The following is a 24,336-nucleotide window of genomic DNA, read 5'->3' on the forward strand; positions in this document are numbered from 1 at the left end:
CAGAGTGTCTTGTCGGCTGCACAGCACCAAACTGAGATATGCAAACTGTAACATACCTATCTAACAATTCCAAAATCAACATCTGTTTGTAGAATGAGTCCTGCAGCCGGTCTTTACATGTTGTGTTTCAACTACTGCAGGTCACTTCTACTGTTTGAGAAAGCAAAGCTGCAACAAGCGTCACCATAGGCCATTCCAAACAGGCAGGTTTAAAATGTCCACTGCACTCGTCCTTCATTTATTTTTAGAGCTCTCTAACCCAAAAAGTTGTCGCCCCTACATGTGAGGTGTGTTTTGTTTCAGCCTGTCGTCAGTGGACCAGTAGATGCCTGCTGCCACAAACCTAACCTGCTTCGCAACCGTCAACCATGTGTGTTCGCTGTGCATTCTACATGTCCAGTAAACTGTGAACACACGTGTCCGGGGCTGCAAGACCAAGTGAAGATTGCATGGTGTATTGTACTGTATCGTTTTGAAGGCCACAGATGAGCCACACACTCAAGAGAAGAAAGTGCAGACTGGATCACAAACAGTGCAAAGCAACGGAACATAAAGGAAGGAGAGTGGAGAATTGATTGGGGATGATTTCTCAAATCTTGGAAAAGGCAGAAATAAAAGAAGGCAAAAATGGAGGCTATAATCATGTTAGTACTCCTTCCCTTCCCTCCTCCACAACCGGCCAATCCCTCTATTTCAGCTCCCTCCATCTTCTGAGTGGTCATCTGTTGATTACACAATGTATTTACCTCTGCTGTCTTACTCTTTCGCTGCCTCGTTCAGGTCCAGCCCAGCGAGCACACTTTGCAGCATTCAGGCATACATACATAAATAACATACATACATAAATATTTAATCAAATAAATAAATCACTCGGCCTAGCGGCCCTTTCTAATCAAGTGACATCAATCAGTGAGAACTATGGGTAAAGAGGCCTTGTAGCTGACGCCTACCGAGCGCGCCCAGAGCGCTGGAGTAGCGTCTATTTGAGTCCAAGGGGGGAAATATACGCTCCATGTCCCATTATAGGAGAAGGGCTATCCTTTCGTCAGCGCGCCCATTACTCCCCCTATCATTTCCCCAAATCTAAAACCTGTTTTCAATCAACACAGCCAAACGAGTGCCTGTCCAAGAGAGGGAGAGAGGGAGAGAAGGAGAGAGAGAGAGAGAGAGAGAGAGAGAGAGAGAGAGAGAGAGAGAGCAAAGGAGCAAAAGCGGCAGAGATGGACAGTGAGGGTCGGGGTAGAGGGAGAGCAATGGAGGGCTCTTTCCTTCTTTCTTCCAGTGATTGGAGCGTTTTGCATTCTGTATGTGTGTGTGATTGAATCCGTCTCCTAAATTAGGGCTGTCGACTCGAGGAGCTGAATGTCCTTAACCCCCCCTCCCGTATCCAATGCCCATACTCTGTTACTTGTGTGCTGAGCATGTCACATCATCGGTGAATATTGTAAGTGCAGCCTGGGTAAAAGGTTTACGTTGAGCCATTGATTGCTAATGCTATGTTGTATGCCTATTTGCGAGGAAGCATTGTTAAGGCATCAAAATTCAAACTTCCAACAGTCACTCTGGTAACTTGATATTAATTCCAAAGGAGGAATCATAAAGAAATGGCAGGAAAATAATAACCTATAATCTAGTTTTAAAATATAGGCCTGGTTCTACAGCTACTACAGTGAAAAATGGCAAAAAAATAAATCCTGCAAGACAAAGTTAAAGACTGAAAGTTGAGACAGAACACAACAGTACAGTGGCACGTATGATGTGTGTGTGTGTGTGGTCTTACTTTTCTCATCCCCCTGCAGGACTTTGGTAACGGCATAGTCCCAGTCAAAGATGAATCTGTAGAAGCAAAGCTGGTTGTAAAGGGCCTTCTCGGAGTACTGTAGAGAAAACACACACAAAAACAGTGTTATTTCAAAGACAAGATGGAACCAACGAGCCACATGAGCTGATGAATACAAATGTAAAACATTCTCCACCTCCTAATCTTCCATCTGGACATTATCTCCATTCTTTCCCTACTTTAGTTGAGCTTATTTACCAGGGACCAAGCTCAAAACAATTGACCACAACTGTTGTGTTCTGGACATCTGTATCGCGTCTACTCTCTGATCATGTTCAACAGAAACACACGATGTGTGAACTGTATCCAACAAGTGGTGACACACCAACACTTCTTCCATCCCTTTATTTCCTGCTTGTCTAAGAAGGTTATTAATTTATATTATGATCATTTGGGAGTGGAGTCAGGATTGTGAGGGGGTGTAAAAGCATCCAAAACAGATGAATCAACCCGGTTTACCACCTGAAGGAACATGCTGATTGAGCGCGACTCCGTGAACGTGCACCCTGCTTGTAGGACTCTACCTCCCTGATCACATTTCCTTTCCTCTGTGTGACACGCTAAAGCAAGAAAACAAATTTGCTTGCTTTGTTAATCTCCACTGCAATTAACTGGAGCCACACGACAGCCTGCCAGAGGGAGAGAGGGAGAGAGGGAGAGAGGGAGAGAGAGAGAGAGAGAGAGAGAGAGAGAGAGAGAGAGAGAGAGAGAGAGAGAGAGATGAGGAGGAGGATGAGCGAGACAGAGAGGTGGGAGGGAGAAAAACAAGAAGAAAAAAAAAGAGAGAAAATGGTAAAGATACAGAAAGAAGTGAGAGATGAAGAGAGTCAGACAGTGAGACGGAGAGAGAGAAAGAAAAGAGGGGATCGGGCCTGAAATACCCTCCCTCATAATAGTTTGTTGTGATAAGCCATTGTGAGAGAGGTATGCGAGCAGCCGAGGCTGTCAATTTGATTAGCCATTATACTGCATGTTTAATTGCAGTTATTGGCTCGTCATTTCCCTGCTATGCTGGAGAGGGCACGCTAAGCCCCGACCCCACACTGCCATCAGGTGTGCGCCGAGTGCTTTATTATTACCACCAGGAAGAATCCCCCCAATTCCTGTGTGGGTGTGCGAGAGTGTGTGCGTGTGAGTGAAGTGAATTTGTGTTCGCCCATTATACCTGCCAATCGGCAATGTGCGTAATTGTAATTTCAGTTTTTACTAGTGCGGCATAATCAAGTGGCAAGAGCATCTAATGCAACTAAATGGAAACTATGTGATGTGCGAACATGAGTGAGTGAGTTAATGTGTGTGTGTGTGTGTGTTAAATGGCGCACTATGGCTGCCCACATGGCACACACAGCTGTTGACCATTGATGCACTGCCTAGTCAACAAACAAAACCATGCGCATCCCATAATGGAGCCTCGGTTACGGTTGCCAAGGTTGAACAAGCCCAGTCGGCACAGACACCGCTTCGTCCTCCTGAAAATAACAACACACGGAGAGCACACATGCAAGTGCACACGCTCGCACTCGCCGCACGTGCACATTCAAACAATATAAGCTGATTGTGGGCGGGCCCGTTGCTGCCAACTGATTGACAGGTGTCAGAAAGGCGTGGCTAAAATTTTACAGGGTTGTTATTGAATTTAGAGCCCCTCAACCCCACCTCACTCTCTTCCTCACATGCACATACATGCACACATACACACTCTCTCTCTCTCTCTCCCTCCCTCCCTCCCTCCCTCCCTCCCTCCCTCCCTCACACACACACAACGTTCACACACACAATGTTCACACACACAACGTACACATACACACGCCTACCTCGTCATTCAGCTCTGTGCTTTGTTCCTGCACTGACACCATTTCAATTTGCTCCACAAATCTGCAGCATTTTCAGCCTGACTGCCTAAGGAGCAAACCAGCTGTGAAATTGCCTCTCTCTCGGGAGCGTAGGAGCCCCCCCCTCCCTGCACCCCCACCTTGTGCCCCCTTGCTCCTTTGCCTCCCTGCTCCCCGAGTGACTCCCCCCTACAGGCACGCACGCACACACACACATTCAATCCTGTTGCATGAACACAGTTAAGCTAAAAGGAAGAGGGAGATTTGTGCACGTGTGTGAGAGTAGAAAGACGCCATGGAGAGAGGATGTATAGAATAAAAGGGAAAGTAAAGCATAAGAAAAGGCGGCTAAATCATACAAATTGATCCAAATCACAGAGCAACAGAGTCTAAAACGGCTGGCACAATAAAACGAGCACTCAAGTCTTCCTCCGAGTCTTAAAAACACCTGCCTCTATCTTTAAGAAGACGCACACAAAGACACACATCCGACCGCCAGCGAAGTTTTGCGCACTATTCTGTCACTTGGGTATACCACTGCAGCAGTTAAAGAAAAGCTAGACACACAATATGTCTGCGAGGACGTAAGAAAAGTGCAGGAGGCCAAACAGAGTTTATGGAGGATGGAAAGGGTGCAGCTGCTGACAGACTACAACCATTCAATCCCTTGACATAGATACGACTTAGAGGAAAATAGCAGCACGGGTGACACAAACAAGGCCTCCGCGTTACGCACTTTCCCCTAAATACTGTTCTCCAGCTAAGATGCAAACACACGGCGTAAATACCGGAGCCACAATATCCCGAGCCCTCGCACAACTGCAGCTGCAGAGGGAGAGAGGGTGTGAGAAAGGAGAGGGAGCCGGAGAAACAAACATACATTTTGCCTCAGCTGTGAGGCCACGAGGCTTTGAAACTCTTGAGCTTTTTAGATGCGATGAGCATTATTGCCGGTTGTGGTAGTCATGCCGATCAGCTTCACAAGACACCATAATGAGTCAATATATGTAAATCTTTACTAGGCAAACACGGCAGGAAACAAAGGCATTTAACTGGTGCTCTCGCCCGCAAGCCTCCAACGATTCAGCACCGGTAATTTCTCCCCATTGAAAGGCATAATTGCCTGCTATTTGAAGATATTCATGCTCAATTTTTGAAATTAATTTCAATTGGGGGGAAATGTAGAAATGTCAGCTCCAGTGAAAGGGATTTGATTTCAATTATCCTCACTCAAAGGACTGTGATTTCCAAATACACTTAAGCAAAATTATGACAAGAATTTTTGTTCGGCAAAATTCAGTGTTTAAAGAGCGATTAGGCGATAATGGGGCAGCTTTGAGCTGGCAGTGAATGCAGCCGTCTCCCTCTGAAAGGCACTCAATTATCTCTGATTGCTCCCGCTATAATGTATCAAATAGAGATACCTGCTATTGCCGTAATTTGTGTGAAAATTAACATGCTGCAATTTCCACTAGAGGGAAAAAGGGAGCTCTAATGGGCGCCTGAGCGTACATCAATAAAACGAGAAGAGAAAAAGAGAGAGACAGAAAGGGAGGGTGAGGGGAGGAGAGAGCGAGCCAGGAGAAGAGAGAATGAGTGGAAGAGCTAAGGAGGGAGGGAGGGTGGGGAAAGAGAATGAAAAGAAAGGAGCAGGGGAAGAAAGCATTGAATAAATAGGGGGAAAGAAAAGGAAAGTTGGGACAAAGATTTGAGACAGGGGGAGAAAAAAAATATATATAGTGCATTTGAGCTAAGCGCTGTGGAGGGAGGGAGAGACGAGCAGCGAGGGAGAGAAAGAAATTTAATTTACTGAAAATATTACAAATTGCACCTGTGCATAACTCCCAAAAATTACCAACCAATCAAGGCAGAGTGCCTATTACTCTCCCATTACATGGAGATCAGATCACACTCTGAATCTCTGTCCAGAGAGAAAGGGAGGGAGGGAGCAAGCGAGGGAGGAAAAGAAAGAGGCAGAGAGGGAGAGACGGATGGAAAATGAGAGAGGCAGCACCCACAGCGATGGTAAATGTAGCATGATGCGCGAGAGGGAAAGGAAAAGCGGAGTTAAACAAGAGGAAGTGCCTTCACAGAGGCTCTGGCACAAACAAGCAAATTTTGCATAACATACGCAAAGACCAAACCCTGCATGCCTCTCTGGCTACGGCTGATATTAGCTCTATATAATCTGCGATGAAAGGGAAAGCAGCCAAAACAGAGCCTCTGGCTGGATGCACAGAAACCTCATGGAAGTTCTAACAAACCAAAAAAACTATAATAAATGTATCTATAAAAAGAAAGACAACCTCTCAGCAGGGGCGTGTGGAAGCATCATCATCGTCTCTACTTGTTTGAGTCACAGTCGATCTACCTCCAGCTCCAAAAGCCATGAATGGCCCCTTGAGTACTTTGCATAATTGGCAGCAATTTAATATGTAAGCTGCAGGGCTATTAATCTCCATTCAATAGCTTGATTCAGACAACAGTGTTACCTAACACTGAAAAAATGAAAGTATGTTAATAGTCATTTCATTGAAATACTCAATGGCATTTACATTTAACTTTTTCTTCATATTTATCCAATCCCACATTTTCATTAATTGACTGCTACTTTTGAAATGTTATATAATATTAAATATTTAAACAAAGCTTTTTAGGAGTTATGTGTTACTTCTGTCAACACTGATGGGCAACGGTAGGAAAATCAGAAAACGCCGGAATAAACATTATTATACATTCCTGCCCCAAATCCTTAATTTCAAATCTTGCTCCGTGCTTAAATGTGCCCTGAGTGGAATTTATGAAACAAGCGTCACAGGAACAAATTCAGTGGATGAACACGATGCTGTTTTGCTTACTTCTCATACCATCTGTATACAAGTCAGTATATTGTCAGGTACTGAGATGCTTCAGCGCCCCCCAAGAAGAGACACAAGAAAGAAGGAGCTGACCCGGACCACTGCACACGTACAGGTTCTGTTGATTGTTTTGGATTCTTTAGAAAATTTTGAAAAAAAAAAAAAAAATGGGTTCAGATATTCTCTGGCGTTTGCCTTTCACGTATGAGGAACGCAGCAGGAGATCGTCTGAGTCGTTCCCAACCACAGGAAAATGTCCGGAACATGCCCATGTCCTTGCTGTGAATGTTTCTAAAGGTTCCGGACATTATCTGGACATTGTGCTTGGGGTCTGGCAGGAAATGTTCCAGAAAAATCGACTCAAACTCTCATGTTCTCACATACAAGCAGCTTATTTGATAACAACCCCACTCAAATACTTGTATTTGTGTGTTTAATTACTTCTTGAAACCATTTATATTGAATTTAGAATATTTAATTTGTCCTATTTTCTAGCTTTATGCAAAGTACCCAGTGGCCTTTGCTTGGTAAGTCTTGTGTCATAATCGTTACCTGGGTTCAATAGATATATATAAAAGACTGTATAATGATAGAGCAGGCAGTCGAGCAGCGGGCAGAGACCAGGTAAAATAAGGACAGGCCATTGGTTTTTAGAGTAGAGAAAGGGTGCATGAGTGAGCACAGAGAGTTAAATGTTTTATTCAGCCCGCAGGTTGAAAGTGCCACGGCCCTCAGACACAGCAACGGCCGCGTAAGTGGCTACAGAGACAGCAGAAATTGGCCTTCTGGTTTACAACATGTCGCCACAGAGCCCGACACAGCAAAGCAGCCAGTGGGGACAGACAGGAGCAGAGCACGCAGGGTAAAAAAAAAAACTGACAAGAGTGAGTTAAGGCAAGGATTTAGACCGAACAGTACGAGAGAACAAAAAAAAAAGAAAAGAAACGTCATTCTCAAATTGAAAGGGAGAGTGTTTCTCTTAAATCCAGTGGTCAAGCTAACAAAGTGTTCATAAGGCAGAGGCTGGACAGACAGATGCTTTTAATGGTTCGACTACCATTCAGCTCTTAGTGCCTTCACACATGTGAGGGGAAAGTGTATGTGCACGGACGCACCATCGCACACACACGGAAGACAAAGAGAAGATCGATGTTATTGGTGCGTATAAATTCTGTAATCTGATCCTAATGAGCAGAGATGTACAGAGACGATATGACTGATACTTCAGCTCTATAGCACCATCACCTGGTCAAATCATACAGAATGCAGTGTGTGTCGGTCTTAAACAAGAGTTTTGTGGTGTGCGCTTCTTTAGTCCAATAAGAAGATGCATAGCTATGTAAGTGTGTGTGTGTGTGTGTGTGTGTGTGTGTGTGTGTGTGTCTGTGTGTGTGTCTGTGTGTGTGTGTGTGTGTGTGTTTGTGTGTGTTTACCTCAGGTCTGAGTGTCGCCCTGGTGCAGGCGGGGCAGATGGGTCCGTGGCGGGAGAAGGCGATGGGTAAACGTCTGGTCCTGTTCTGACAGGTCAGGTCCTCGCACACCAACCAGCCCTGTCAGAAATATGATGACATATGATTCTATTAACTGGGACACAACCAACATTAAACAATATATATGGAATAGTGTTTTCATGGATTGTTGATGTATTTCCAATGAAAACTGAATACATTCTCCGTGTTACAGGGTTTTCTGACATTCTACAAACCATTCATGAGGACAGATAAGTTACTGCATGTGTCCACCAAGGCTGAATGGCCACTCCATCATCATATTGCCTCAATTTACTGAGATCCGATACATTTATCCTGAACAAAAAAAGTTTTCTGCAAACTGTTTACATTACATTCAGGCAATTCATATACTTGTGAGAGACAAACCAAAAGATTACAACCTTATGTCAATCAACTAACTACAGATCGAGGAGAATACCAATAGGAAGCACTTGAAATTGAAATCTAAAGAGACACAGTGGAAATATTTCAAAGTGTCCATATTGTAGAGTAACTGAATAACGCACTAAAAATATTTATTTTGATTCACAAAATCTGGATGATTATCCAGATCTGCACCAAATTACGCCTGTTAATAGGAATTTCAAGACATTAAATGAAAAATTCACAAAATGTCAAACAGAACCCTATCTCGCCTTTATTTAAAGAAAGAGAAATTATTCTTCTGAACCCACCATTCTGCAAATTACCAAGAAAAGCAGTTTAGTCGTTTTTGTGTAATCCTGGTAAAGGTAAGACAAACAGACCTTTAACACATCCTTGACCTAAAGGGTTCCATTCTCACTTATTAAGCCCTGAGCATTCTGGTCTCTTTTAAGGTTTCGGCTGCTCTGAAGAAAATATAAAACACAGAAATTATCTCTAAGTTTTAAAATACTCTCTGACCCATTCGTCAAGTTCCATTCTACGATTCTTGCAGCACTTTGAAATAACTTTGAATTCCAGCTGTTTCCTGGCCAAAGGGACCCCTGATGTAAATATCTCACAACACGAGTGTGAGAAGAAGACCTTCACAGCAGCTTTACTCCCCTGCACAATTGCTTAGTTATAACACGTGTTCATATGGGTGTTTATTTTGTCAATAAGGTGCTCTTAAAAATTGACAAAAAGAAAAACAACTTTTGATGCCTCGGAGACACTTTAAAAACTGTTCCTGGTAATGAAAAAATGTGACTGAAAATTGTTGCTTCCATTTAGCTGCTATAATTCTGCACAACACAGTGACAGGAAAAGTACTCGGCAGAAAGAAAAACAGGAGCCGTAAAACAAAAACAAGTGCGAGCGGCGGGCAAAGAAAGAGGGATAAGAACAGAGGTTAACATCTGACTTCACATCGCACCGGCCTCGCTCAATCACTCTTTGCGTTTCAATGTAACTTCAGCTGCCGCGCGTCGCCGCCCTGCTCTGGGAGTGCTTGTCAGACGGGCTGAGCAGCGGACAGCCAAAACGGCAGTAGTTAGGACCCCCTGGGGTGAGGTAGTGACCCTGGGCAGGTGCTGTGGTATAACCCTCTCAATCTCCCTGTATTCTTCCAGAGCCCTCCTCCCTCCTGCATCTTACGCACTGTCATTACTAAGGGGGGTTTAAAGGGGAGGGGGGTTAATGCCCAACTAATGACAGAGGATAAGACCCACCGCTATCAAAGCTTTTGAGTCCATCCTCCATCCATCTTTCCTTCCTTCCTTCCATTCACTGCACCTGTCCCTCCATCCGCGTCCCCCTCACACAAAACGTTTCTCCGATTGATTTTAGCGTTTGCCTTTGTCTCGTCTCGGGATTAGTTTTGAGTAGCAGCTAAAAACAATAAAATAAACGATGAAGATCATTTGTTTCTTTTCAACGTACTACAGTGTGTAAATTGTTTTCCACCGTGAAAGACCTCGCAAAGAACCTTTAAAAGGTAAGAACCAACAAGGACAAAGTGTAGCTGGTTACATGAGGAATCTGTTTACACTGTACTTTTTAAAATGACTCTTCAAAGACAAATACGCATTCAAAGACAAATACGCATTTTACAACAAAATCAGAAGGTTTTTTAAACGCAGGTAAACCCGCTGCCGGTGGAGGCGTTTCCAATGATGAAACCAACATGAAACCAACATGTCGGAAACTGGAAACACAACAGAAGAAAGCACCAGGGACAACAGGGACAATGCTACAGTGGTTACATCTTTCACTTCCAAATCCAGCACATTGATGAATCTTGCTGCCTTCACTTGGTAAACTTGCATGGGGACAATGAGTGAGCAGCAATTTGGAATTCCCGCCACTGAAGCTCAAATGGACTGAGGTCTGTTGTCTCTCAATAATAACAATAACTGTATTAAATAAATTGAAATAGTCGCTTCGGACTTTACTTTGGGGCTTTATGTTTTCGTGCATAGTAATTTCTTCTACTTTCATGCCTATAAGAGCAACTGCGCTCCATTTATCTGGATCTTTCGGGATTTGTTCAACACATCTTCCACAGTCCCAAGAGTTAAAATTATCTTTAATGGTCAAATATGTCTTGTCTATTAAGCGTAAAGTGTTTTATAAACTGATACAAATATAATTTAAAGACAAACTTCATGTCTTTCTCAACCTCATGTGTTTTTACCAAACTAAAATGTGTGGTAGTAGGCAGTAAGAGGAGTGCTTAATTTCATCTACAGGCTCACACACACACACCCACTGCCAAACCTTTCCAAATGAAAACCAAACACAAATTTGCGCGCAAACACACATGCATGTCCCAAATCAATTAGAAAGTCCCAGAGTTCACAGTTATACCCACAAATCTGAGCTCGGGGACTAATTATCTAAACACCTAAACCGAGCTTGTGCAAAGAGCTGAGCTTCATGGGAAATGAGACCGCTCCACTGTCTCTGATAAAGACACGTTCGGGACAATGGCTCGTAGTGGTGACAGATAAGGAGTCCGAGAGATGCTGTTTGATCTCCATCTTTTTTTATGTGTGTATTTCTTGTGACACAAGCCTTGGTACACACGGCTGTTCCCATGACACACCACAAGCACACACACCATTCACTGTGGACACAAAAATATTAATCGCTTCCTATTCTCGTGCATTAAGATGAATTAATGACACAAATCAAAGACTCGAGTGGCAAATACGCACACAGCTGGGAAGGCTAAAAGCAGGAAAATCGACCCACAATGCCACTCTGCTCTGCGACTGTTATCCAAAACCCACCCACACGCACAAAAAATAAAAAAATAAGTTAGGATTAAGTGCAGCAGATGTGTGAGAGCCGCACAGAAAGGATTAAAAGCAAAAGGAGCACACATGCGGAGCGAGGCAGAAAGAACAACAAAAAGAAAGAGAAACCTAATTGAGGCATTTCTATGGAGCAAGGGTGGGGGTGTACAGTTGGACGCGAGAGAATAAAGGCTCATAATGACATAATTATAGCAGTGGATATCTGACACATTGAATGTAGACGTCAAATGAGTTCCACATAATTTAACCAAACAGAGGCAAGACCAGGCCATGACAGAGCCCACCTGGAAATATACCTTCTCTCTCCCTGCGATGGTCTGTTCGTTTTTATTAACCCTCGTCTTTTCCAAAGTCTTCCTGCTGTTGTCATCAAACAGTTTCGGCTCTGATACTTAGACCTTAAACTATAAACCTCTTATTTCTGTGGTTCTATCAGGAAACTACAGATGTGTATTTGCAAATGTTGATTCTCTGGACTTGGTGCCGTGGTTTTTAAACTCCTGAACTCCTTTTTCGGTACCATTGGGTCATACTTATTAAATGAATCAAGGCAAGGTTCTGTTTATGAGGGTTGCAACCATAATAAAGATGGACAACATTTCTTCACCTACCTACTACTCTGTAATGAAGCCAAATATTCTAGTTGCAGTAGGCGCAGTAGTGATACGGGGATCGGTATTGAGGTTCTGCCGGTACACCCATTTGACCAATAGACTTTTGACTTTAGAGAATGGAAAAATAACTGACTAATGAAGTAATTATTTCTGCAACATTTTTAAAAACAAAGGAGAAGCATCTCTGACGTGAGTCCTATTCCAGAGGAATCCACCTGCATCTCACAAACACACACACTAGGAAGAGCTCTACGACTGGTTCCATCAGTCAACACTTCCAGCTCTAAAGTGAATGGACCTAAAATCGGTGTACTTCACAAACACTCTCTCACACGCACACACACACATATACACACTCACTCACGGAGTGAATAAAGCTCAAACGGTTCCACTTTGTACCTCCTCCGCTTAATCAAAGCTTCTCTATTCAACAATTTGACCTTTTGTTCAAAACAGGATTATCACCTTCTCTGGTCTTCATTCACCCTTTCTCTCTCTCCCTCCCCCTTTCTTCTCTTGCCCCTCAGACCGTTTCCAGGGGCGACCCACATGACGAGGGTAATTGCAATAATTTGTTAAATGCCATGGCAACGGTGGTTAGACGGGAGGAGTTTAAAAAAGAAAAAAGAAAAAGAAGAATTGGGTGGCTCAGGAAACAAGCAAATCTCTCATCTTGCCCAAGACAGTGGGATGAGAGGATGAAAGGATGACAACAGTGTGTTTATGAGAGAGAGAGAGAGAGAGAGAGAGAGAGAAACACACACACACACACACAGGGGGAGGGCGAGAGAGATAGAGTAAGTGAACAAGTGTTTGCCCATTCTCAGGGTGCTGGTTTATTGATAATGGTGGGGATGGGGAGGACATTACTAATGATTAATGTCTCTGTGGTCCAAGCTTAGGACGCCAACACACATGCACATATTCTTGTACACACGAACACACACACACACAGAGAGGTCCAGAGCTTTCACTCTATCTGGCCAGACAAACAGCTCTATTTGAACTCTCCCTCGGCCTGAAAGGAATCCTTAATTACACAATATTACCCCTCTTCATTGCCCTGCTGTGTGTGCGCTGTGTCCACTGCTGTTCAGCCTCCAGCGGTGTGTGTGTGAGTGTGTGTGTTGCTGTGTGAGGTGTAAGTATTCAGCGGTAGCAGCTGTTTCACACATCGTGACAAAGGGGTTGAGGGGGACTCGCTCCCCACACATTCACCGCACTAATTGATTTCTGTTCAGCACTGTGGGAGAGTAACCCTGCCACACACACACACACACACACATATACACACACTTTTACAGACAGTGCATTCCACTTACAAGACCAAGGTGTTAGAAGCTGCCAGGAGGGAGAGAGTGCTCGACAGACAACACAGGAATCCAGTTGAATTCACTCTCGAGCTGCTCGTCAGGAGCAGTGACAACACGTCCTCTACTTTTGCATCACATCCTCTCTTTCTACTTCCAGTCTCTGTTTCAACAACTTAAAAGTTAGTTCTGTCAGTGGATATCAAACCCTGTACCAACATAAATCTAAGTAGCTACACATAGGCTACTCCTAAAGGAAATGGAGATGTTAAACTAGAAGCAGGAAACTTATATCTATCAAATATCTTCATGTATAGTGAAGACTAGGGATGTTAACAGTCAATCATCCAAATCCAACAGCTTCCTGAAACTCAAACTCCTCTTGAGGAGCATGAAGGAGGTATGCACTCTCTGAGCGCCCTTTCAGTTTCAGAGTGTGACGATGGCTAGGGAACCTCTACAAAGTATTTCATCACAAGATGGGATGGATCAGAAAAAAAATCTTGGGTAAAACACATACAGAAAACTGGTCTCCGCAATAAGCTGCTGAACTCAAATCCATGATCCTGGATCAACGTTGAGTCCTCTGCAACAACGCAATTAAAACACTGCATTGCGTCACAATCTCGGGGGCAAACCGTCGGCTCGTCTTTAGCCCCTGTTTAAATTCACGTCTCATAAATTCCAGAGCGGACTGAACCAACACAAAGCAACATGTTAGCACTGCACAGGTCCAAAGAACCGCTGAGTGCGTAGTCTGGGCAGATCAGTGGGCCAGCGAGGACATGCGGCAGGGTGAGACAGCCCAGTACAAAGACACCGGACATGCACTGTGTTCCTGTCCCGAAGCAGAAGCTCTGTGGTGGTTTATGGTTAAATCTTCAAGCCAAGACTAACTCACAAACTGTTGACACAAATCTACTTGATCTTTTAAGTCAACTATGCTAAATTTGCTGTATTTTTAGTTTTCGCTGATTCTCTACTAACCCAATTTCCCCGGACGTGATTTAATCATTTCACTTCACCATCTACTGAAAGAGCACACGTGTGGCTTGGTATTCAAAGTAAAAAAAAAACAACCATTTAAGCGTTTTCACGGATCATGCTGCTACAAATCTGTCTGTTTTTTTCCTTAATGTTTTAAAAGCATAATGTGCTCTTTGATGGAAATGTCAGTGCAGTTCCCTGCTGAGGTATCCTTCATTTTCGGCACCACATCTTTTTTGATAGCTTCTCTTAGCGTCACTGCATCCGTTGCATCCCCCATTGTGTTAAATACAGTCCAACACTTTCATAAACACTTAGCGAAAGGTCAATTTTCACAAGTGCTAAATATTTCATTACATACGGCTCAGTTTGTCTGAACACTTGAATTAATCTATTTAAGAATGTGTTGATAGACACTGATATGCAAACAACCTCAAGGTTTGATCGAGCACAAATTAAGCAGTTTCGAGACGGACTCAAATGTACCTTGAGAAAGGAAAAAAACTGGAGACTCTGGCCAGCTGCATTATTCTCGTCTATCTCGTCTGGTTGCGGTATTAGATACCAGATGAAAACTAAATTAAGTGGCCCTGCAGGCGGTAAGAGCTCATGCAACCTGCCACAAGAACAGAGGAATACTCACAGAGTAGTATTTCTTGATGTAGCGACGGATGTCTAGTAGCAGTTTGTTGCTAATGTTGACGGTGAAGTCGATGGGACAGCTCCCGCAGGGGTTGTGACAACATCGCATTAAGCCGGGCTCCAAATTTGACCCCTGCAAAAGAGAAAACTCCACATGTCACAACTGAGAACAGCTCCAGAACGATCTTTAGTCACATTCAAAATACAGATCCGGAATAGAATACATCTTCATGCAGCGGTAAACAGTACGTTTAGACAGTCTACCCAAATTATTCTTTGATTTTGTCACACTTTGTCATGTTGCAGTCTTATATGTTCAAATAACCAGTTAAGTAATTTTTTTCCCATAATCTTTGTTCCATATCCCAAAATAAAAAGGTGTAAACAGGACATTTCTTAATTCTTTGCATATCTAAAAATTTGAAATACATTGACATAAGTAGTTAGACACTTTACTACGAGACTTGAAATGAATATCAGCTGCCTCCCATTTCTTCTGATCAACCTTATGTTCCACACTCTGATGTCAGCAGGTGGTAAATTCAGTTGACTGGACATATTTTGGAAAGGCAAACGTGACAGGAGCAGCATCAAGCTGTGAGGACGTTTTTCAGCCTCAGTGACAGGGAGACCGGTCAGGTTTAGACAGAGCAGAGTGCAGAGATATTCTTGTCCAGAGCGCTGAGGACCCAGACTGGGCCAAAGGTTTGACTTCCAACAGGTTAATGACCCTAGGAGCAGCTAAGGACCCTGACATGTATCCAATTGAATGTCTCTGGGAAGGGAGAAAATGTCTGTACAGTGTCCAACAGTGGTTTCCTCAGAGTTTGAGAGGATCTGCAGAGGGAAATTGCAGAAAATCCAAAAAACTTGTCGTGGAAAGTCCATGGTTTCACACCTTTGAAAACGTGAGGATTTCTGTTTTTGCTTGGTCATTATTGGGTAGCGAGAGTAGATAAGATTAGGGGGAAACAAAAGATGGAGGGCTAAACTCTTAACTCTGAATGCGCTCTATGAAAAAGCCTGAACACGTTGGAGTCTGTGTAGCGGGAGGCATTTACTACAGTCTCAGTACAGTAATTAAAATCTGTCTCCCATCAGTGCTGCATCCTGTGCATAAACATTACTGTATCTGCATAGGGATTCATCACAGCTGCATTTTTAACTCTATGCTGAGAAAAAGCAGTTATGCAACATAGGAAACGTCGCCATTAACTTCAAACCTGCACAAAGTGAGTCAAGCGGGAGGTGTAAAGGCTTAAAACACCTCTGGGTGCAGTAATATTGCAGCCTGAAGCCAACGGGTCAACGTGAACTCACTCCTGAATTGTCCACTTGACAGCAAGACTTAAAGTTCATGCAATGAGGGGGGGGAAAGTAACCAGAGTACATAACAATTACACTAAATATAACTGCTTTAAACACTTGCTCCCTTCAACCTGAGTTCCATTTAACTGTCGCTTTTATAGCAGCAAAAAAAGGTTTCTGTACGCGTGTGCACCCCCTCCACACTCAGCCACACGCTGACTTTCTTTGTTTGCTTAAATCATTTCCTTTCTGGGGAAAAAAATATTTTAGACCTGTTCGACTCATTGAGTAAATTCAAACATTAAACGCCATGGCAGGCTACATCCTAAAAACAGTCCTGAGTGTCTACATCTCAGTTTCTGCCCGTCCTGACTAAATCGCAGCCGCTGGGTTTTCAAACTAAGACGGGGCCAGCAGGATTTCCAAAATTCTCTAAACCTCCAGAGAAGTGTGGACATCAGAGGCATCCACAGCACAGTGCATGTGTTTTCAGATGAAACCTTAGTGTATGCATGCAGCCTATGTCTCTTCTCCACTTCATGTTTTATTTTCTTTCCGGTCTGGAACAGCCTCCCTTCTTCTCTCTCCATGGTATCCTCCCTTTCCACTCCTTTATCTCACTCGTTTCATTCCAAACTCGAATTTGACAAATGCACTCCCCCTCCTAAGCAAGTTGCAACCGTCACTTAATCAGCCAGTTGTTCTGCTATTTAGGCTATTTTAATTAAATGCAACATTTAATAAAAGACACCCTACATGGTTTCTTCCTGTCAGGAGAGACAAGCTCAAAACAATCCAGGGAAGCATCTTTTGAAATGCTTCACTTCTCTACAGGTCAACTAAATCCAATCCAGCTGTCATCTTAACACACCCCTCTGTAAAACAATTTGAAAAGGTTGACAGTGTCAGCTGTCTACCTGAACTGTTCCCATCCCCGTCTTTGCTCTGATAATGTGCAGCTTTTATGTGGGACACCCAACGCTCTGTTAAAACTGAACCTAGGGAAATCCCTGGAGTTCCAGACAAATTTCTTACTCTTCCTCCTCCTTAGTTAATCTTTTCATACCCCCATCAAACAACTTTCCTCCTCTGTCTGTCCTCCATCATCCATTACCACCTCCTCCAAACATCTCTGGCTTTGTGTCAGTGCTGGAGTCAAGGCCCATCTGTCCTCCCCTCTCATTGAGCTGTTAGACCATGTTCACAACCCTAATTAACTTACTGATTTATCAGTTTCTGTGTGTGTTTGTGCGTGTGCATCTTTGCCTGCATACCAGCCGGTGGAGAATTAACACCAGTAATCACTCAAATCCCGGGAAGTTTAGTCTAAAATTGTAAAAATGTAAACAACACTAACATATCTGTATAAAGTAATTTGTTTAGTCGTTGACAAGAATTTGATTATTAACTGAATCAAATAAGAAACCTTTCTGTATGGTTCTTGTGCAAGTTTCTGCTGATGTATATCATGATATCATCCTTTTATGGAAAGTGTGTGTGTAAAACTCCTTTTTTTTAATTTAATGCACGTTCTCCGGGCCAGCAGAGGACAGACGGTTGTCAGTTTTATTAGTGTCTTCCAGACGAGAAAAAGCTGCATGCCCTGCTCCTCATTAGAAGCTGATAACACACACACACGACCTTGGCCTGACAAATGGTCGGAGATCAGGGTGTGTGTGTGTGTGTGTGTGTGTGTGTGAGAGAGAGTCCATAGAACAGCAGGGGTTAAAGGAAAGGCTTTTCAAGTTGTGGAGTCCAAACAATGCCAATGAAAACAGAGTCGGTATTGGAGCCAGGCAGCTGTCTAAAAATACAGACACAGACACAATATAGAGGATGACTACGGCATGAATCCTTCACGGGAATTTGGAGTGAAATGCCTTCAGAAACACTGTTCTTCCACTCTTATCATTTCTATCTGTGTCTCGAGTGATTAGTCCATTACAATCCATTAGTGAGGGAAGCAATATTTTTTCTTTTTTGTCTTACTATGCATCTGTGAGATTCTTTTGCTTCCGCACATCTCTGACTTTAATGAGCTCCTCAGATCTGCAGCAGATTGTAATGGTGTAAATCATCTGGAACTTATTTTCCCCTATTTGGTTGTTAGGTCATGACGTGTTGCATCCGTTTCCGTGTCCAAGCTCTGGAATTTGCAATCTACCACAGTGCTGAATCACTGGCTGTAATTGTGGGTCTCAGATGGTAGAATAGACTTGGCTGAGCAGCACAGAAGCAACAACTGTGCGAAGAGCGAAATGAGGTAGATTAAATCCCATCAGGTGTTCTCTTTCTCGCCTGGACATTTTTGAAAGTGAAATCATTCCTTATTTATGCCTCACTTCAAATGACATTATGGCAAATTAATCCACACGTTCTGACATTATTTTTTGCTAGGTTTGGACCCAGATGTGGATATCAAATTAAGCAGAACATCAAACTTAAAAAAGAAGATGGGATGATATAAACTCGTACCTCAGTACTTCTTTCCTAGTCTGAGCTTTTGGTGTTCGAGGTAAAGCAAAAAGATGACGTTGGATGCAACTTTTCAAAACTTTCGGAAGGTACAAAAGACAGTTTTGAAATTCATAGTTTAGGAATCATGGAATAAAATGGGACAGGTTGAACCCTTAGTGAACTTGCGTTATGTCTGTTTACTTACGGCTCCTTCAAAGACGTTGTCGTAGATGTTGTCAGTGCCACACTGTGGGCAGGTGAAAGTGAACCTCTCACAGTCTTTGTAGCGCTCTTCATCAGTCAGCTGGGCCGGAGCTCCCAGCATGCCATCAGCCTCCTCCTCTCTCTGGTGCTGCTGCTGAGCCCGGAACTGGCTGGGGTCAAGACCTGACGGGGACAACACCATTTATAAATCTACAGTAATTTGAACAGATGTTTACGGACAGACAGGGATGATGAGACACAAGGAAAATAGTGACGATATCTGAGCCAAACCATTTTTATGACCATTAAACAACAATGCAATATCTATTTTGTACTTTTATTGGACCATTGCGGAATCGGGCATGACATCGTTCCTATTTTTGGAGGTCTCAGCTGTCAATGGACCATTAAACATCAGAATTAGAATTCTAATGCTAACACATAAAGAGAGATTAGTAGCAACACACTTCACGGACAGAGTGTATTTATAAAAGAGCAAGACAAAGAAATTGTGTTTAAACTTTCAATGTAAATTCAGTTATGTCAATTATGCCGTTGCTTTTTGCGAGTTGAGGTCAAGACTTTTCACTCAAAACTTTCGCCCCCGTGTTTTTAAAGACATAAAGAAACCTGATAAACTTTGAATCATGATCTAGCACCTGAGTGATGACGGACCGCCCACTCTCAATACAATTAAAGCATTTTACAGTTTCTCATAACCTGTAATTAACCTACCCAGCCACGTGGCTATGAGCACGCTGTCAATGCCCTCAATGGGGTCACAGATTCGAGACACCACGGGGTGGACCTGCTGGGCCAGGTAGTACTGAGTGTCCAGACTGAGACCCTCCTGCTTCTGGAGTTGCTCCAAAGCGTAGGCTCTCTGACTGGCTGCAAGTGTGGAGCCATCCTGGGGGATAAAAAAAACAAAATATGCAGTGGTTTCAGTGGTAGGTTGTACCTCACACTGTAGGTTCGTACACCCAGAAGTATCCATGAAACTTCAACTATATTTGTTCATGATGGGGTAAATGATAAAACCCCTGCAACGTATTCTGTACCCCAGTCATATTCACGTTTTTTGTATGCACACACCTTACAGATGATGTAAGAGACTGTATCTCCAGCTTTGACCCGTCCGCCCTGAGAGTTCATCCATAGAGCCACGTGGACGTGAGGGAGGCTCTTCTTGTCTGGGTAGTCCTGAGGATCTTTAGTCAGTGCCTGAAAGAGGAGGAGAAAAGAGAAAAATGACCATCAAGAGGAGAAAATACAGTAAGGATGACTCCCTATAGGCAGAGCCTCACTTGAGCTGTGATGATTTGTTCCTTTATTCACATGACAGAGTGTTTTTATTATACATTTTAAGAAAGTCCTCACCTTGTTTATCTCGTACTGGTTCATAGGTATGGTTCCATCTGCTACCTTCTCTCCCGTCTCCACCAGGTGTTTCTGGATGTTCTCCACAATGACGTCACGACTCAGGTCCGACAAGATCTGACCAATCACGTAGCTGGGATAGGAAAAAAGAGGATTTATCATGCTGGAGTATTTCTGCTGTAAAGTTTATAAATATATCATCCAATGGCAATTGGGATGGCTCCAGCTCCCGCCGCGACAAAGGATAAGCGATATAGACAATTGATGGATGTCTATTAAAGACCAATAGAAACCTTTAACATCCCTTGTAGTGCCCTTTCAACATGCTAACAGGACAGAAGCTGTATCTGCCGACACAAGAAAATCCAAATTTCAGTTTGGTATATTCAACGTACTTGCCACATTCCTTGGCCAGGTCACACCAATCTCTGCGGACAATATCCAGCCCTTTGAGCTCCTGCTTGACGGTGTACTGTCCATCGCCGTGATTCTCCACAACCAAGGCCGCGTATTTCTTCTTCTTCAGCAGTAAGAGGGACTTAAACACGCCGTCGATGTCAATCTCCAGCAGTTTGTAGAGCTTGTTCACTTCAGCTTTTACCTGGAAGTAATGAACATAAGAGATGTACATTTTATAGATTGCCGGGTCAATATGTGGCGAAAACATTGAGTCACAGTCAAATAAATTCCCAAACAGACCTTATTGCCGAGTTTGAAGACCTCCTCCAAAGACCGGCTGTTGGTGTTGATCATAATTGAGTCGGTGTCTCCGTAGATGACTTCCAGATTCATCTAGGTCACAAGCGATTAAAGGTTTTAGGTCATATTGTTCCAAAGCCCTTATCAGTGAACAACAACTGAAGGCTTGTTGATATCTCACCTTCTGAACCAGGTCTTTTGTGTTCATCAGAATCTGAAAGAGGAAAGCAAACACGACAGCATGAATGGATGGAAATGTCGACTACAAAACGCACTACAGCACATACACTGTAAACAACCAAACAAAGATTATGTTTCTATCTTATTTGTTGGGTGATTGTGTGTGTGTGTAGTGAACGGTGTGTATGCATGAATTTGTGTGTACATGAGAGCAGAGCAGGTGACTTGCTTTTAAATGGGGGATAATTGGCCAAGAGGGCAATTATGAGAGTGTGCTGTGACAGGAGTCTTTTCAACCCCCCCCCCCACACACACACACTTCTTAATGACTCGTAATGGCCTTTATCACCCGCAGAGAGAGTGACAGACAAATAAGAGAATTCTGTTAACGCAGGTTGTCCACCGCTTGTGTGTGTGTGCGGGAGTGTGAAAGAGGGAGAGATCTGAGCAGCAGAGGGATCCCAACAGGTGGGGGCCCAGAGGAGTGGAGAGTTGGGTGGGGGCTCTGGGTCGCTAATCTGGGGGGTCGGAGGGACAGAACGCAGTGTGACCTGTCACCAGCAATCTGCTCCTCAATCAACCACAGCCGGATATATACACACCCCGACTCGCACTGTGCTCAGCATCGGGACAAGGACGTGGCTATTTCAGAGTGTCAGGAGGGGGCGGGGCTAGGCAGCAATGGAATTGTGGGGGGGGGGGGGGGGGGGGGGGGAGACGGACGGACGGTGTTCCACTCCCTGAAACCAGAGTGGGACTTCAGCATGCTTTATGGGCTTCTCGATACTGCTGTACGGCGGGGGGGGTTGACTCATTCACAGAACAGCCATCTCCATTAGGGACTGCAGTCAAGGTCAAGGTCTCACCACAAACAAACACACAGATTTTGGCCTGAGCACATACACCCTGAAATGTGCTGCTAAGCTTTTATGCAGACGAATCAACTAAACTGACTCACACTGGTTGAGGAGAGGAAGACGAGGAGGGAACGAAGGATATGAAATAATTCTCAGGACTTAGTAAGATTGAGGGTACATGTCGATAAATCTTAAAACCAAAAGCGACTCTACCGCTGTAATATGTGACGGCTAATATGATGGTATTACCGACATTTTCAGTAAAAAGATTACTACATTTTAGTTGATAAAAGCTTTCAAATCAGAATTAGAATGCCTTTTTATTCCAGGTTAAAATGTAGATCACGGACCCATCTAGTAAATGTAAGAGTATTTTATTCATCATCTAGAAATAAGAAGAAGAGGTAGATAAATAGAAACGATTGAGCGAAAAATTCAGAATCCTTCATTTTCCGCATTTTGTTATGCTGCATCCTTTTTTTTCCCCTTAACTTTATAACAAAATGTATTTTCATTAATCTACACTGAATATCCCATGACAAGGGTAAATCAGAATTCAAGAACTGTTTGCTGACTTTGGACAAGGACTAGTATTCAGCGAATTTGATATAAGTCTTGAAATTAAGGTTAGGTGCCTTTCGTTTCTCTAGAGTCACTTTAACTCTCCTCATACCTGCAGTAAACATCTGTGTCAGGTGCAAGATCACAAGTGGACAACTCTAAATACATTCTCTGAGCTGAATGCAAATGCTTTGTGGACCACATACTGCATGAGGGACCACCTACCTATCTGACATCCTCCGACCCTAATTGATTTTCGACCGGTTGCCAAACTAAGGCCATGGGGTTGAAAGAGATAATTTGAGCAAGAGGGGGAGAAAGGTCCTGGAAACAGAGGTGACCAAGAACCAGATGGTTGCTCTGACTCTGCCCCTGTGTGGAGGTGGTAGAAACATCCAGCCTGTAGCAGACTCATTCAAAAAAATGCAGACGCATCCCAGCAAAAAACGATTTACATGCTGCAACACTTTCTGCACACCTTCCGGGTAAGTCAAGTTACAATGCATTGGCTGTATTTACAATTTTTAGAGTCATGATCCAAGAATCGAATGATACTTAAATTAAATTCTCTCATAGAATTACATATCGTTTTTGAATGCATTGACAATTGATGAGGTTTCAGTCTCAACGTCCCTTCTACTTTGTTATCTCATATATTGAATTAGAAAATTTACATTCAAATTTGTTATGAGTAATCTCTCTTTAGTATTTCTTTTCACGTTGATGCAGTAAGAGAGAAGTGGTTTAAAGAGGGCGAGACAAAAGAGGAGGATCAAAGGAAAAACAAAAGACGGAGAAACAAATGCAAAGTGCAGAGAAGTGATGGATAGAGAGATGTAGAGAAGACAGAGTGCGAGAAAAGTGCGGCGCGAGGGGGGGATGAGTGAGGTGAGAAGGTGTTGATGTAATTGATGTGTGGACTCATTTAGACAGGTTTTTCCATATGCTGTCACTTCCAGCAGGACAAACTGCATCAAGGAATGAACCATGTGAAAGACAAGTCATTTGACCATGACGCTGGAATGTGGGCAACTGCTGGTGTGTGCGCTCATTTCTATACACATACCAACACAGATATTTTATGGACCAATGCAAACACATATCCCCAGGGGGTAGAAAGAGCGCGTGTATGTTTTCCCTCTCATGACTGCACCAGTCTTCACAGTGAATTCCTCTCATACCGAAAAAGGTAAAAAGGCCAGAGAGAGGACTTGTATTGTTCAGCCACTAATAGTGTGATTGTCTTCTGTAAAACAACAGCTTGCTCCATATTCGTGTTAGTCAATTAACCAATTGGTTGCCTGACAGGAAATGAAACTGTGAGGGGTGGCCTATTACAATTTCAGACCTATCAGTGCTTCTGTTTGCCAACATGCACAAATATGAAAACTTCATGTTCAGTGTTTATTTCCTTAAACGTAAGATATGAAGTTAATCACTTTTAATGTTAATTTGTTTATGTCCATGTCAAGGTAACATTTAATTACATTTCTTTTTCAAACATTTATTTCTCTATAGCTGAGGTACTTTACAGAAGGACTGGCACTGAACAATAAAAGAAATGTAAGACAAGGAGGGAGAACAGGAGATGTCTTTTCTCTAGCATACACCGTTGTAATGATGAAAAATAAGCCTGTAGTCATATTTATTTAGGTTTGTTTCGTTAACTACTTCATTAAAACTAATTGCATCAAGAAAACGATGAACAATTAGGGAGCTGCTGTACCTGTAGTTTGGTTAATTTGGTGTGGACAGAAGAGAAGAATTATCCTGGTTTGACATCCTCCCTCGTGATAGCAGCATGGAACCATGTGGGTTTGTTAAAGTCATTGCTTCCTTGACAATCAAATATCAATTTGGTAGTTGTGGAGG

The 24,336-nt window shown here is 43.2% G+C and overlaps 1 protein-coding gene across 2 annotated transcripts in view; it reads right to left on the minus strand.

Moving 5' to 3' along the window:
• pola1 (polymerase (DNA directed), alpha 1) overlaps positions 1 to 24,336 on the minus strand; it is a 46,001-nt gene that overhangs the window by 5,964 nt on the left and 15,701 nt on the right. For both annotated transcript variants that reach the window (XM_062379873.1, XM_062379872.1), the window contains exons 27-36: positions 21,048 to 21,080; positions 20,867 to 20,959; positions 20,563 to 20,768; positions 20,168 to 20,300; positions 19,883 to 20,011; positions 19,523 to 19,697; positions 18,789 to 18,970; positions 14,820 to 14,951; positions 7,964 to 8,080; positions 1,781 to 1,877 (exon numbers count right to left, since the gene is read on the minus strand). In XM_062379873.1, coding sequence (XP_062235857.1) covers positions 1,781 to 1,877; positions 7,964 to 8,080; positions 14,820 to 14,951; positions 18,789 to 18,970; positions 19,523 to 19,697; positions 19,883 to 20,011; positions 20,168 to 20,300; positions 20,563 to 20,768; positions 20,867 to 20,959; positions 21,048 to 21,080 — 1,297 coding nt within the window. The remainder of the gene's footprint in view (positions 1 to 1,780; positions 1,878 to 7,963; positions 8,081 to 14,819; positions 14,952 to 18,788; positions 18,971 to 19,522; positions 19,698 to 19,882; positions 20,012 to 20,167; positions 20,301 to 20,562; positions 20,769 to 20,866; positions 20,960 to 21,047; positions 21,081 to 24,336) is intronic.

This window comes from Platichthys flesus, chromosome 21 (genome assembly GCF_949316205.1).
Source record: "Platichthys flesus chromosome 21, fPlaFle2.1, whole genome shotgun sequence".
Lineage (NCBI taxonomy): Eukaryota > Metazoa > Chordata > Actinopteri > Pleuronectiformes > Pleuronectidae > Platichthys > Platichthys flesus.